This window comes from Leucoraja erinacea, chromosome 34 (assembly GCF_028641065.1).
Source record: "Leucoraja erinacea ecotype New England chromosome 34, Leri_hhj_1, whole genome shotgun sequence".
In the NCBI taxonomy this organism is placed as follows: domain Eukaryota; kingdom Metazoa; phylum Chordata; class Chondrichthyes; order Rajiformes; family Rajidae; genus Leucoraja; species Leucoraja erinaceus.
The window spans coordinates 11,750,844-11,767,145 of record NC_073410.1 but is presented as its reverse complement, the minus strand read 5'-3'; the positions used below and the strand labels follow the sequence as shown (position 1 = coordinate 11,767,145).

Sequence of the window (16,302 nt, the reverse complement as noted above, 5' to 3'; positions counted from 1 at the left end):
TCTCACGGGTCCCCAACGAGGCAGAATGTGAACAAACAGAATCCATGACCGTACACTTATAGCTTTCTCACAGCAGCTGCTTTGGGAGCCAGCTCACAGACTGGAGACTCAGTAGTGAGTGAAGTGAGCTACTGTGAGCAGAGCAGTCTTGAATCATTAATGAAGCAGACGCAGACACGTGGCTCACTGAAACTAAACGCTACTTTCCCAACGCTGATGCTAACAGCCGGCTGCCACCAGAGTTGCACCAAATGAGATTTTTACTGTGAAGGATTGTTTTGAACTGTTGGTTGCAGTTCCCTATTCCGATAATATTTGATATCCTGATGTTCGGAGCAGCAATGGAGTAAGAAGGGGCCACCTGCTCTCTGCAATAAACCACACTTAATTTATCTGCTCCTGGATTTCTCCGATTTAATTACTGCCACGAGGGAGGTCAATAACCAAGAGGTAACACTGGCGGAAGCGAGAAAACAGAAATCTCCCCATGACCGTGGAGATAATCGAACAGAACTGCAGGACATCAGTGTTTGTCAGCAGTTATATTAACTCTGTTCTACACATGTAATTCCTTCAGTTCCATCAAAGCAGACCAATGTTCCTCAGAATGTTGAAATCATTAATATCTAACTTATCCCAATTGGCTTCAATCTTATTCTTGATATTTAAAACAGAATCCATTATCACGTCGGACCTACAGTTCTGAATGTTTAAAACTGTTTGTAGTAATTTAGATTACAAGCTGGGGTTGAATGTGAAGTCTAACATCTGCTGTGTTGAGACCTTTACACTGAGAGGCAACCACACATTGCCAGCAAACGGATGGGTAAGGGCTGTGCTGTTGTGACAGAGAAACAATGTAAGTTTGTCCAGCATCTCTAACCCAGACAATGTCCCTCTTCTGCACCCTGTCCGTAGCCTCCATGTTCTTCCTGGCAGTCAGAACTGCATGTGGTACTCCAAATGTGGCTTAGCCAAAGTTTTATACAACTACAACATGGTTTTGTGTATTTTATATTCAATGACCTGATCAATGACATGTTTGTTATACACCTCTTTCCCACCCTATCTACTTGTGTTGCAACTTTCAGGGTGGCTATGGACTTTCACTGCAAGTTCCTTCTATATAGTATCATTGCTTTTCATTCCACTGTATACATTTTTCTTACATTTATCCTCCTAAATTGCAACACCGCACACAGGTCCAGATTAAACTCCATCAGCCATTTCTCTGTCATATTTCCAACTGGTCTACCACATTCTCGTCAATGCTTTGCTACTCTAATTGATAGGTTCCTTACTCTGTGTTCGTTCCACTTCCTGGATTTCTGCTCTCACCTCTATCCCGGAAATACCTTGCCAGCAATAAGACAAATCTCTGGTCGCTGGTCGACGTGGACTGGGGGGGGGGCGCCAATAATGACCATGGGGCGGCCTTGTTGGCACAGCTCAGCCTGGGTAGAATGAGCAACTTAGTCAAGTCAAGTCAAGCCAAGTTTTATTCGTCACTTGCACAGTCGGGATCTCAACCCTCCGCAGTTGCCGCTGCGGGCATCCAGATGTTCAGACAAGGTATGTCCAGGTAAGTCCTGAATCGGTGCCTTCTCACTGGAGACCACGGCTTCAAGTAGGCCACAGGCTGGCGGTCGAAGATCTAAAGTTCCCGCCGCGCCGCAGCAAGAAGCGCCGCAGACCGCAGGGCTGGTGGTCGGAGCTCCTCTCCAGGGATCCCTGGCGAGGGATGGTCAGTCCACGCCGCGCCTGTGGTAGAAGTTGGCCGCGGGCTGGCGGTCGGAGCTCTTCTCACGGGTCCCCAACGAGGGATCCCAGGCTCCGGATGCAGCGCCAGCTGGAGATCTGCAGCTTCAGGCTGCCACGGGACAGCGAACGGAGCGCTCGCCTCCGGCGACCCACGGCGAGGGCTTGCCCACTCCACGACGAAAGCATCCTCGCTGCGCCCGCGGCCGATCCTCGATGTTAGGCCACGGGGAAGGCGACATGGAAACGGTTTCCCCCTTATCCCCCCCCCCACACCACCCCCCACACAAGACACATGGAGAGACATTAAAAACACACATTAGGACACACTAAAAAAATTTAAAAAGTAGAAAAATCTAACACGCTGCTGGCAGGGCTGCCGGCTCGCAGCGCCCCCACCAGGCGAGAGTGAAGAAATAACTGGACACAAAACTAGATGGACGTTCTCGGGACATTGTAAAAAATAATTCTTTATTTGTTGTTACGCATTAAAAAAATTATAAATGTACAGTTATACATACAAAAAGTAATTTCCTTCCACATTCCCTGTGCTATTTTCTTTGTATTGTCTCTTTTTCCCTTTCCAGTAGATTATAGGAAGCCTTTAGAGGGAAGATCATTTAAAAAGTATCTGGTGAGCATTTGAACTGCCAAGACTAGAAGGCTATCGCCAAAATATTGGTAAATATGATTAGTATACATGCTTTGTGGTCAGCATGGACATGATGGGCCAAAGGGTCTGTCTGTACTATATCACACTATGACTCCATAATTAATAGCAACCACAATACAAAGTTTTTCTTCATCCATTAAAATAGATTGTAAAGAAACAATTCAATTCATCAAATAAATAATCCGTCTGAAAGTTGAAGTAATTTTAAAATTGGTTGCAAACTATTGAATCAAATATACAAATCAGATTTATTATTACATTATTCCTGAAATGTCTGACTGTTCACCTGCATTTCAATCAATAACTGCATTTGGGATTACTTTTCTGAAGGGCATATAATATCTCTAAAGATTCTATTTGACACACACATCCATCTTACCATTATGACCTGATGTTACTTCACATGTGGTAACTTTTACTCATTAGGGCGCAGCTAATGACAATGTTCGTTACTGCCAGACGTGGAAAGTGTTCATCAAACCTGGTGGCCACACTTCAGGAAGTGACTGAGATGATTTCATGGATATACTTCATCTTTCACCATTTTCCACATTGTATTTCCCTCCCCTTTACTGAGAGGAGCTACTGTAGCTTCCATTCAATATCTTCACATCGATTTTCCAAACCTCTGTACTTTAGCTTGACTTTGGTCAATTAAAATTAAGAGCAGTTGGAGAAAAAAAAGCAAGTTCTCAGGAGAGCAGAGTATCAAATGTCTGGAACTGATGTCAATGTTGATGGAGGAGGCTATATGATACTTTTAGATAGGCACATGGATAAGGAGGAATATGGAACATGTGCACAAGTTCACAAGTTATAGGAGTAAAATGAGGCCATTCGGCCCATCGTGTCTACTCCACCATTCATGGCTGATCTCTGCTTCCTAATCCCATTTTCCTGCCTTCTCCCCATAACCCTTGACACCTGTTCTGATCAAGAATTTGCCTATCTCTGCCTTAAAAATATCCACTGACTTGGTCTCCACAGCCTTCTGTGGCAATGAGTTCCACAGATTAACTACCCTCTGAGCAAAGAAGTTCCTCCTCACCTCCCTTCTAAAAGAGATTAGTTTAACTTGGCATCATGTTCGCCATGGGCATTATGGGCCCAAGGGCTTGTCCCTGTGCTGTCCTGTTCTATGTTCTAAAGTCATGAGGAGGGGGATTCATGAGTAGATCAAACTAAATGACAACTAGCTTGGTTGGGTTGAAAACATTTGTGGCATTTAGCGTTTCAAAGAAACATTAACGGGAAAATAACAGAAATGTGTGCTTACGAGAGTTACAGGTACATACACTATGAACAGATTTGGTTATAGCTTCTTTAGTTATGATGACCAAGGGGAGAGAGCACAGCTACACCTTTGGAAAGTGTTGGCTTTGCACCACCTTTCTTGATCAAATTGCAGTCGAGTAGAGTTGTACTTGCTGGCTCACACAGTGCCGTGCTCCCAGCTGCCATGTGTTCCCAGCCGCCGTGCCGTACTTTGTCACGACAACTCCGCTTCTTGTTGGTTTATCTGCTGAATGCCCATTAAAATCTCCAGTGCCATGCTGTAGCAGAACAAATACTGATCCTGCACATGGGAACAAAGGCAGAGTCACTTTCGCATCTTAACCGCGTGGCACCATGATAGCAATGGGTTAAAGGGATAGCTATCTGTTGCTATTTGTTGGCCAGGAAGGAAAAGGCAGCTCATCATCTCCGTTAGTTGCGTGTTCACTGGACCATCATGAATGGAAGTCTCTATCCGGAGTTTCAATACACATCTCAATTATTTCTCTTCATGGCCAGGAAATCCCTAGAAGGCTAACTGTTATTGCATGTTACCAATTACTGTGGAGTGAATAACTGGAGTGTTTTTCAAACATTGATTTTTAATCTATACTCTGTATTGAATCCAGCTAGTTTAAATTATGGGGCCATACGTACATGAGCCAATTCCACTCTCAGCCCAAGGATGAAACATTCTCATCAATCTTTAGTACAAGCAAGCAAAGTGACAATAACAAATTAATGCAAAATGATTCCCCATAAATAGTTTGTCAAATCACTTAACATTAGCACTTTTGATTAATTTCTCCTTTCACTACCTTAAATCTTTTGTAAAAATACCTTTGAAAGAAGAGGCTTTGTATTGTAGTTCTTTTAATTAAATCCTATTAACAGGGGGGAAATATTTTGGAGAAAAGACCATGCATCGTTTATATTTATAATAGCCATCAGGGGGTATAAATGATGCAGATAATTCAATAGTTTTAATGAGTGATTTGTTAATAAATGGATCGTTATAGGAGACCAGAAAGTGTGGTGAAATCAGATGCATTTTCTCACAGGTATGGATTGAGGTAATGGAAATCAGTCCAGTTTTTTAAGTATTTATTCTACTGGTAAAGTGATGTTGAGATTGCATCAAATATCTCCATTCCACCTCAAGAGATGAAATGGTGAAATAGTGGGGAGAGCCTCAATGCGTGTTAATATTACATCACATAGAAGGGAGCTTTATCTTTGTGTTACGGGCAAGAACATCGTCAGGAGACATTGAACATACTGTTGGGTAGATGGTTGATGCAAAGTGTTCTCAGGAGTAATGTATCCAAGTTTATCAGTGTTCTCTGCCACACACAACATATCATACTAGTCTTTAAGAGGGAACTGCAGATGCTGGAGAATCAAAGGTTACACAAAAAAGCTGGAGAAACTCAGCGGGTGCAGCAGCATCTATGGAGCGAAGGAAATAGGCAACGTTTCGGGCCGAAACCCTTCTTCAGACTGATCGGGGGCGGGGGTGGGTGGGGACAAGAAAGGGAAAAGGAGGAGTAGCCCGAAGGCTGGGGGATGGGAGGAGACAGCAGGGGGGCTGAGGGAGGGTAGGAGACAGCAAGGACTAACAAAATTGGGAGAATTCGATGTTCATGCCCCCGGGGTGCAGACTCCCCAAACGGAATATGAGGTGCTGTTCCTCCAATTTCCGGTGCTGCTCGCTGTGGCCATGGAGGAGACCCAGGACAGAGAGGTCGGAGACGGAGTGGGAGGGGGAGTTGAAGTGCTGAGCCACCGGGAGGTCAGCTTGGTTATTGCGGACCGAGCGGAGGTGTTCGGCGAAACGATCGCCCAACCTCCACTTGGTCTCACCGACATAGATCTGCTGACATCTAGAGCAGCGGACGCAATAGATGAGGTTGGAAGAGATGCAGGTAAACCTCTGTCGCACCTGGAACGATTGCTTGGGTCCTTGAACGGAGTCGAGGGGGGAGGTAAAGGGACAAGTGTTGCATCTCTTGCGGTTGCAAGGGAAAGTGCCCGGGGAGGGGGTGGACCGAGAGGGAAGGGAAGAATTGACAAGGGAGTTATGGAGGGAGCGGTCTTTGTGGAAGGCAGATATGGGGGGAGATGGGAAGATGTGGCGAGTGGTGGGGTCACGTTGGAGGTGGCGAAACTGACGGAGGATTACTTTTTGTATGTGACGGCTGGTGGGGTGAAAGGTGAGGACTAGGGGGACTCGGCCCTTGTTGCGAGTGCGGGGATGGGGAGAGAGAGCAGTGTTGCGGGGTATGGAGGAGACCCTGGTGCGAGCCTCATTTATGGTGGAGGAGGGGAACCCCCGTTCCCTGAATAGTGAGGACATTTCAGATGTCCTGGTGTGGAACGCCTCATCCGTGGAGCAGATGCGGCGTAGACGGAGGAATTGGGAGTAGGGGATGAAGTCCTTACAGGAAGCAGGGTGGGAAGAAGTGTAGTCCAAATAGCCATGGGAGTCAGTGGGTTTATAGTGTATGTCGGTCAGAAGTCTATCACCTGCAATGGAGATAGTGAGGTCAAGGAATGGTAGGGAAGTGTCGGAAATGGTCCAGGTGTATTTCAGTGCCGGATGGAAGTTAGTGGTGAAGTGGATGAAGTCAGTCAGTTGTGTGCGGGTGCAGGAGGTGGCACCAAAGCAGTCGTCGATGTAGCGGAGGTAGAGGTCGGGGATGGGGCCCTGGTATGTATTGAACAAGGATTGCTCGACGTAACCTACAAATAGGCAGGCATAGCTGGGGCCCATGCGTGTGCCCATAGCTACGCCTTGTATTTGGAGGAAATGGGAGGAGTCGAACGTGAAGTTATTGAGGGTAAGGACCAGCTCCGCTAGGCGGAGGAGAGTGTCAGTGGCTGGGTATGGGTTGCTTCTCTGGTCGAGGAAGAACCGGAGGGCTATGAGACCATCGTGGTGGGGGATGGAGGTGTATAGTGATTGGACGTCCATGGTGAAGATGAGGGGGTGAGGGCCTAGAGAATTGAATGCGCGGAGACGACGGAGAGCGTCTGAGGTGTCTTGGACATAGGTAGGGAGGGATTTAACCAAGGGTGATAGGATGGAGTCAAGGTATTTGGAAATGAGTTCGGTGGGGCACGAACAGGTGGAGACAATGGGTCTTCCGGGACAGTCAGGTTTGTGGATTTTAGGGAGAAGGTAAAATCGGGCTGTGCGGGGCTGGGGAACGATGAGGTTGGAGGCTCGGTCGGGTAGGGCATTGGAGTGGATGAAGTTGGTGATGGTGCTGGAGATGATGGCCTGGTGCTCGTCAGTGGGGTCATGGTCCAGGGGTAAGTAGGAGGAGGTGTCCGATAGTTGGCGCGTGGCCTCAGCTTTGTAGAGATCGGCGCGCCAGACTACCACGGCACCTCCCTTGTCAGCGGGTTTGATAACCAAATCTGGGTTGTTGCGGAGTGAGTCGATGGCAGAACGTTCCTGTGGTGAGAGATTGGAGTGAGACAGGGGAGTGGAGAAGTTGAGGCGGTTGATGTCGCGACGGCAGTTATTGATAAAAAGTTCTAAAGCCGGAAATTGGCCACGAGGGGGGTTCCACGAGGAGGGGGTGCGTTGGAGACGGGAAAAGGGGTCATCAGTGATGGGCGAGGACTCCTTCCCATGGAAGTACGCTGTGAGGCGGAGGCGACGGTAGAAGCGCTCCAAGTCGTGGTGGGCGCGGAATTCATTGAGGTGGGGACGGAGGGGGACAAAGGTAAGACCTTTGTTGAGGGATACTAGTCGTCATGCTATGTTTAATGGCACATGCTTTTAACATGCATTGCAACTTCCAGCAGTGGAATTTAGTCATGACACAAAAAATTAAAGTATAAAAAATAATTTTGTAAAATTTGCTAAATTAAACTTTGGGAAATTAGTTCATTTAAACAGGATTTAAAAATCAGTTAAATTGCGTGAATTGACAGATCCTATAGCCGATAAAAGTCTGTGTATTTTCCAAAATACATGCTCCCAGCCCAAATGAAAATGGCTGTACAAAGTTTGCAATAAAACACCAGAGGGGGAGCAGGCTGTTTCCAGTGGATGCTTATGAATGATACACCTTTATCAAAGCAGGCTGTACAAGTTTACATGTACATTGAATCAATGGGATGAAATAGATTTTACTTCATTGAACTAAATTGACCACAGATGCTGTTCGTGGGAAACAGGAGTTTGTTGGGGTGCACCTTGGTAAAACATGAGAATTATTAATGGGATGACACTGCTTCATAGTGCCAGAGACCCAAGTTTGATTATGGCTTATGGTGCTATCTGTGTGAAGTTTACACATCTCTCCTGTGACCGCATAGGTTTTTATCGGGTACTCGGTTTTCCTCCCACATCCCAAAGACATTCAGGTTTGTAGGTTAAATGGCCTCTGTAATTTGCCCCGAGTGTGAGGGGAGTGGATGAGAAAGTGGGATAACATAAAACTAGTGTGATGGTCGCCATGGACTCGGTGGGCCGAAGGGCCTGTTTCTATGCCGTATCTCTCAATCAATCAATCTTTCATTCGCTGGGAATTTTTGAAATTGATGGTTTTGTAGTTTCATGTATCTGTACCCAACAACAGCAAGCATGATTAATATTGGGGTGTGTATAGAGATAAAACAACCCAGACTAGCGGATGCGGTAGTTATGCCAGGACATCTTGGCCAAGATCGTTACAGCAATGCTTACCTTGGTCTGAATCATTCCATGACGTTGGTTTCTCATTTCCTTCACTATATCCATAATGTCAAACTATAATGGAAGGACATTAGTGCAAACCGTCACTATGATTTATAAGCCCAAACCCAGTGTAAAATAAATAATTGCATGGGTCTATTAATTATCCGCTTAACACTGACTTTCCTATCGTTCAGTCGTGGATGATAAAGTGCGCACTCAGTTCCCTTGCTGCATCTTTTGAGGACTAAAAGTATTCTTATTAACAATGTCAAATGGACGTCTCCAAAATGGTTTAGGTGCGGGAAGTCACTAAGGCAGACGCAATGTTCACGGGACATTTCACTACTTCTAACAATGTACCTTGGCCCAAACCACAAAGGAGTTGCCCCCACATTAACCCCCCAAACTGCCCAACACATCACCGGTTCCTCACTCCCCGCCATTGAGTCTGTCCAAAGCAAGCGTTGTCTGCCAAGGGTGCTCAGCATCGTCAAGGACTGCTCTCACCCCAGCCACAGTTCCCATCCGGGAGGCGCTACAGGTCTCTCCGTTGCCGGACCAGCAGGTCCAGGAACAGCGTCTTCCCTGCGGCTGTTACATTACTTAACTCTGCACCTCGGTGATTGCACTACTATGACTGTATGGACGTATATATATTTATTGCTCATTATTCTATGTTCGCTCTTCTGGGAAGATGATAACTGCATTTCGTTGTCTCTGTACTGTACACTGCACAATGACAATAAAGTTTGAATCTGAATCTGAATCTTTTTGAATCTGAATCCACATCTATCTCCAATATTCTTCCTTCTCATCTGCTGCCATGGATTCAGATACCGGATGAGAAAACAGTTGCGGACTTCATAGATGGGAAATGGGCTTGATCTCAACAATGCCAGACAGATTGAAATGCAAATATTGTAAGGGCATTGCTCCAGCCCGTGTTTTATAGGGGAAAGAAAATGTTAATGTAAAAACATTTCTTCAGACTAATGCAGGGTGTGGATAAGTGCAAGTTTAAGTGTTCAGACAACAAGTGTTTCGGCCCGAAACGTTGCCTATTTCCTTCGCTCCATAGATGCTGCCGCACCCACTGAGTTTCTCCAGCACTTTTGTCTACCTTCGATTTTCCAGCATCTGCAGTTCCTTCTTAAACATCATAAATCATTACCCCGTTCCTGTTTTCTCCCCATATCCCTTGATTCCGTCAGCCCTAAGAGCTATATCTAACTTTCTCTTGAAAACATCCAGTAAATTGGCCTCCACTGCCTTCTGTGGCAGAAAATTCCACAGATATACAACTGTCTGGGTGAAAAGGTTTTTCCTCATCTCTGTCCTAAATGGCCTACCTCTTATTCCTAAACTGTAACCCCTGGTTCTAGATTCCCCCTACATCAGGAACATTTTATCCTGCATCTGGCCTGTCCAATCCCTTAAGAATGTTACATGTCCCTATAAGATCTCCTCTCATCCTTCAAAATTCCAGTGAATATAGCCCCAGTTGATCCATTCTTTCATCACATGTCAGACCTGCTATCCCAGGAATTAACCTGATGAACCTACTCTGTACTCCCTCAATAGCAATAACGTGCTTCCTCAAATTAGGAGACCAAAACTGTACACAATACTGCAGGTGTTGTCTCACCAGGGCCCTGTACAACTGCAGTAGACCCCCATTGCTCCTGTACGCAAATCGTCTTGCTATGATGGCCAACATGCCATTAGCTTTCTTCAATGCCTGATGTACCTGCATGCTTACTCTCAGTGACTGATGTACAAGGACACCCAGCTCTCGTTGCACCTCCCCTATTCTAAATCTGACACCATTCAGGTAATAATCTGCCTTCTTGTTCTTGCCACCAAAGTATATAACCTCACATTTATCCACATTATACCTCATGTGCCCATTCACCCAACCTATCCAAGTCACCCTGCAGCCTCATAGCATCCTCCTCGCAGCTCACACTGCCATCCAGCTTTGTGTCATCCACAAACTTGGAGATTCCTTCGTCTAAACAACCTTCACATTGAGAGGATAACGTGATACTGAGACAAACGGAAGGACAAGGCGTACAACCACTGATGTTGTGGAATCCTAACTCCCAAAGGCAAATTCCACGGCATCAGGAGTCATGGCAAATGGGACAGCTTCTGATTTGAAGCAGTTCTGTACAATATAAAGCCCTTATTAATGACAGCTTCCCAAGCTTAATATTTACAAATGATTAGTAGTATCCGCCACCCATGCTTTCTCCTTATCAATAGAGATGCTTCAAAGCATGAGTTACATGAAAAGGAATGTCTAGTTATGTCGCATTATTGGCTCCATCTTCAAAGAACTCTAAGTTCCAAAATAGACTGTGTGCATAAACAAGTCAGTCCCATCTATGTGTATTTTTAAATGTGTGAATAAGTTGGCTAATGCAGGAGTTTCCGGTATATTTTCCCACATAGCTGCTGTCTGCAAGCAATTCATTGGGTGAAGATGTCTGAGACATCGTGTGCTACATAAATGCAAGGAACCTATGAAACTCAGGTAGTTTGACCAGAACCTACCAACAACAGGGTCAATATGTTAATCCATTAATTGGTTCTGGGCCACTGACATTTGGTGAACATGTTATCCAATGCTACTATTGTCTTTGCGACAAAGGGGAAAATACCAGACTGTTAAATAATGGCATTGCATCAAATTCACCCAAACTTTTCATCAACGAGATGGCTGACAGGCTCAGGCAGAATGCTCCATTCATAACATGTAACCATTGGCATTTAATTCAGAGATTCTTCTGCACTAGAATGGGCTGAGAGCTCCATTATATCCATTTCATTCCCTGCATGCATGCTCTCATCTGTTCTCCCCTTGCCCAGAACAATGACAGATATCCCCTCTCCATCACTTCCACCCCATCAGCTTCTACTTCCAATTATCTGTGACTTATGGATGGTGCCAACACTAGGCACACTTTCCCTTTCAACATCCAGAAGAGACCATTCCCTCTGGGATGCTTTGCTTCACTTCCACCAACATCCACTGCCTAGTGGAAAGGATGTTTCCACTAGTGGCACAGTGGTGCAGCAGTAGAGTTGCTGCCTTACAGCGACAGAGACCCGGGTCCGATCCTGACTGCGGGTGCTGTCTTTACGGAGTTTGTACGTTCTCCTTGGAACCATGTGGGTTTCCTCCCACATTCCAAAGACAAACAGGCTTGGAGGTTAATTAGCTTCTGTAAATTGTAAATTATCCCTAGTGTGTAGGATAATGCTAGTATAAGTAGAATTGGGCCATTTATCCCATCTAGTCTACTCCTCCATTCATTCATGGCTGATCTATCTCTCCCTCCTATGACCATTCTCTTGCCATCTCCCCATAACCCCTGGCACCTGTACTAATCAAGAATCTATCCATCTCTGCCTTAAAAATATCAATTAATGGCCTCCTCAACCTTGTATGGCAAAGAATTCCACAGATTCACCACCCTCAATATCCTGAATTTGTCACATGGGAACCAGGATAATTGTCCATCAATCTTTCCCTTGAGAACTTTTGACTTAAAACATCAAATTGTTTGTCTTCTTCCAGCATCACAGTATTGGGAGGATGGAAGGAACTGTCTTTAGTCCATGCCTCAACTCAATTACTTTGTCAACATATAAACTTAATCAATGAAATTCCTCGTTTGTTGCAAAACATGGTTGAAAGTTTTGGTGAAAACTTGGTGAATAAAGTGTGATTCTGATTCTGATTCTGATACAGATTTGAAGCCAAACTGTACAAAACAAGACATTTGCAAAGGTGATCAGGAGAGAAGCCAAAGAGACAGGGTGGAACTATTAACTTCAGAGATAAATTAAAATCCAGAACAGGAAGAGCACATGGATCACCAAAGGTTTGTCGTTACTGAAAGAGATTCCAGAGGTAGCAGGTAGCTGGATGGTAAATAAAAAACAAGGAAATACAAGGTTTATGATAGAATTCACAAAATGCTGGAGTATTTCAGCAGGTTAAGCAACATCTCAGGAGAACATGGACAGGAGGCAGTTTGGGTCGGGACCCTTCTTCAAACTGACTGCCTGGCAAGTGATAAGTGGATACAGGTGAAAAGTGGGGGTGGTTTATTGACAAAGGCCGGAGATGGGAAGAAGGCAAAAGGCTGTGAGATAAGGAGACACATGTGCAAAATATGAAGAGATATAGGTGAAAAGGATTTTTGTTGATTAGTCACTTAAATTTTGAGTATTCAATGTTCATACCTTCGGTTTGTAAGCTGCCCAAGCAAAATATGAGGTGCTGTTCCTCAAGTTTGCATAGAGCCCCACTAGGCACACCATTAAGGGAAGGTTTTGGTCCCCAGTCACAGGGTACAGGGAAGACCATTGACAGGGCTCCATCAGTATGCACATGCCTAACAGTATGATTGTGTGATGATCACCCATTTATGGCAACCAATGAGCATGGTGATCAATACCTGATCAGGTCCTGTGGTGGCCAATGATCCAAGCACTGGACATCGCAACACAATGGGCAGTGGTGTAAGGGGGAAAGCAAAAAAACAATGAATATGCTCATCTCCCCCAGGCCTTTCCCTCACATACATTCCTCAACTATTAACAACGGCTTTTAGTATCAGCTCAGATTATTTCATTCCACTGTCTGTATTCTGTCTGTTCAGATGATAAAATGTTCTCGCTGTCAGCCACTTTGAACTTCATTCCATGCCTCTGACCACTCCAGCTTTCCCACACAACGCAGTGAAATGTTCTTCGTTAATGCCCTTATCAAGATCCATGTATAAACAATACGAGACAGGGAGCCTGAGATTGATCCCTGGAGAGGGTGACCGGGATCAGCCATGAAGTGAGGGCCACCATCATCGATCACCAACGAGTGTTCAGTAAATTCGTCATCCAGTTCTCCTTGTCGAATGGCCTTGAATTTCAGTGGCTAGTCTCTCAAGAGAGACCTTCTCAAAGTTGACTCCATCTACATTTCATGCTGCCATGGCAAGCCCACCAGCATAATCAAGGACCAGTCTCACCCTGGTCACTCCCTCTTCTCCCCTCTGCCACAAAGCAAAGGCAACAGAAGTTTGAAAACACATATCTCCTGATTCAGCGGCAGTTTTCTCGCAGCTGTAATCAGGCAATTGAACTAACCTCTCACCAGTAAGAGTGCAGTCCTGACCTCCCGTCTACCTCATTGGAGAGCTTTGAACACTCTTCAATTGGACTTTATTTTGCACAAAATGTTGTACACTTTAACCTCTACCTGTACACTGTGGACACTGTGATGTTTTCAAGAGAGAGCTAGATAGGGCTCTTAAAAATAGCGGAGTCAGGGGATATGGGGAGAAGGCAGGAATGGGGTACTGATTGGGGATGATCAGCCATGATCACATTGAATGGCGGTGCTGGTTCGAAGGGCCGAATGACCTACTCCTGCACCTATTGTCTATTGTCTATTGACGGCTTGATTGTGATCGAGCAAAGTGGATTTTATATCTCGACATAGTTAGTATAAACAAAGTCTAGACATAACATCTACCAGATTACCTCTGGCCAACCTTGAGAGTGATCGAATACCTTCATTCCATATCTGATGCTGACATAAATCCAGCCTGCCTGCAAAAGTCTGGCCATTAGCCTTGTGAAATAAGCAGGACCTGCACTGATTAATGCAAATGCCAAAAGTTTTCTTATTATAGATCCCAAACTAATAGACTGACAAGGGCATATTCACTCAAGCCATTTTCCCTGTGTAAAGACATTTGTTTCAGAATTGGTCTTATTATTCTTTAGCTGCTGAGAGTATGGGTTTACAGAATATATTTAATAACATCCAACATAGACTTCTGTTCATTTTCAATTTCGGGGACAATGTTCCAACTCTTTCATATAATAAGCTTCAGCAAGCGTATTATATCCCCACAAAAGGAGTATGGAACCATATTTTGGAGTTTGACATAATGCATTGTGTCACTCCTAATTCAGAGCCTTAGATAACATTCTGACTCATGTAGATGCTGGCTGTCCTGCTGAGTTACTCCAGCATTTTGTGTCTATCTTTGGTATAAACCAGCATCTGCCGTTCCTTCCCACACACTACACTTGTACATTTCCCCTTCTGTCTCCCAACCAACAGCAATGGAAATCATCAGCTCTGGGTTAGTAATGAATACAATATCAGCGGTTCACATATACTGATAATCATGCTAATCATGTACTTTCTTTCTGCTGACTGGATAGCACGCAACAAAAGCTTTTCACTGTACCTCGGTACATGTGACAGCCAACAAAACTGAAACTTCTATACGTTTGAATTCTAGATAATACCAGTTTCAACCTGAACCTCATCAGTTCGTTGACTCTCATCCAAATCAGCGCAGACTCTTTTGAGTAAAAAAAACCTTCACCCGAGTCAACTGATGTCCATCACCTAAAGAACAAGGAAACTCAACCGAGACATGGATGTGAATCCAAACCCTGAATTAGTTTTTCAAGGCTCTGGAAGGTCTGACTAAGTGAAAGGAAATGACCCCCCCATTGTGTGTTGGGATGGCAATCTTTACTGAAAAATCTCAAATCTGCAAGCGTTCTTTGATCATTTGGCAGTGTTCATGGAGGCTGGTTGATGCCACTTTATAGAAACCCATCCATTAAATCAGCCTGATCCCGGGAATGAGTGTTTAACCTATGATGAGCGTTTGTCGGCACTGGGCCTGTACTCGCTGGAGTTTAGAAGAATGAGGGGGGACCTCATTGAAACATACAGAATAGTGAACGGCTTGGATAGAGTGGATGTGGAGAGGGTGTTTCCACTAGTGGGAGAGTCTAGGACTAGAGGTCATTGCCTCAGAATTAAAGAACGTTCCTTTAGGAAGGAGATGAGGAGAAATTTCTCTAGTCGGGAGGTGGTGAATTTGTGGAATTCTTTGCCACAGAAGGCTGTGGAGGCCAAGTCAATGGATATTTTTAAGGCAGAGAGAGATAGATTATTGATTAGTATAGGTGTCAGAGGTTATGGGGAGAAGGCAGGTGAATGGGATTAGGAGGAAGAGATAGATAAGGCCATGATTGAATGGCAGATGGGATTGATGGGACAAATGGTGTAATTCTGCTCCTATCACTTATGACCTTACGACCTTAAGGAAGACAAAACCTTCCCAAGAATGCTTGCCGTGCTTACCCTGAGTCCCTTGTTGATCAAGCTCAGGAGAACATGGGTACAGATGAGGACTCCGCTTCTCCCAATACCAGCGCTGCAATGCACCACCAAAGGTCCTGTGTGGTGGACATCTCCCATGTACAGAATAAAGCGCACAAGCTCCTCGCATGAGTGTGGGACACCATGGTCAGGCCAACTGACGAATCTCAGATGTTTGACATAGTGTACTTCCCCTGTCTGAAATACATAAAGACACACAGACATCAAACCGTGAATGCACGGTAGCAGAATAATGTGGTGATTTAAACATAAAGACTTGATTTTCTTTCCTTTCTTTAGCTACTATAAAGCTACAATTTCAGCAACTCATTTTACAAATTCACAGTCGACATGATTGCACAGTGGTAGAGTTACTGCCTTACAGCACCGGACACCCAGGTTCAATCCTGGCTACAGGTGCATATCTGTACAGAGTTTGTACATTCTCCCCGTGACCATGTGGGTTTTCTCCAGGACCCCCAGTTTCCTCCCTCACTCCAAAGACATACAGGTTTGTAGGTCAATTGGCTTGGTAAACATTGTAAATTGTCTAGTGCATGTGGGATAATGTTAGTGTACGGTGATCGCTGGTCGGTGCGGACTCGGTGGGCAGAAGGGCCTGTTTCCGTGCTGTATCTTAAAACTAAACTAACCGAAAAAACTATAATTTCTATTGTTCCTTGGGCCCAATGATCCAAT

At 44.9% G+C, this 16,302-nt stretch overlaps 1 protein-coding gene across 1 annotated transcript in view; it reads right to left on the bottom strand.

Annotated features, from left to right (window-relative positions):
- Positions 1 to 2,202: 2,202 nt before the first annotated feature.
- The window catches only part of LOC129712842 (tyrosine-protein phosphatase non-receptor type 13-like), a 212,237-nt gene continuing 198,137 nt past the window's right edge, over positions 2,203 to 16,302 (bottom strand). The window contains exons 46-48 of the mRNA XM_055661561.1: positions 15,586 to 15,801; positions 8,409 to 8,471; positions 2,203 to 4,007 (exon numbers count right to left, since the gene is read on the bottom strand). Coding sequence (XP_055517536.1) covers positions 3,921 to 4,007; positions 8,409 to 8,471; positions 15,586 to 15,801 — 366 coding nt within the window. The 3' untranslated portion in view covers positions 2,203 to 3,920. The remainder of the gene's footprint in view (positions 4,008 to 8,408; positions 8,472 to 15,585; positions 15,802 to 16,302) is intronic.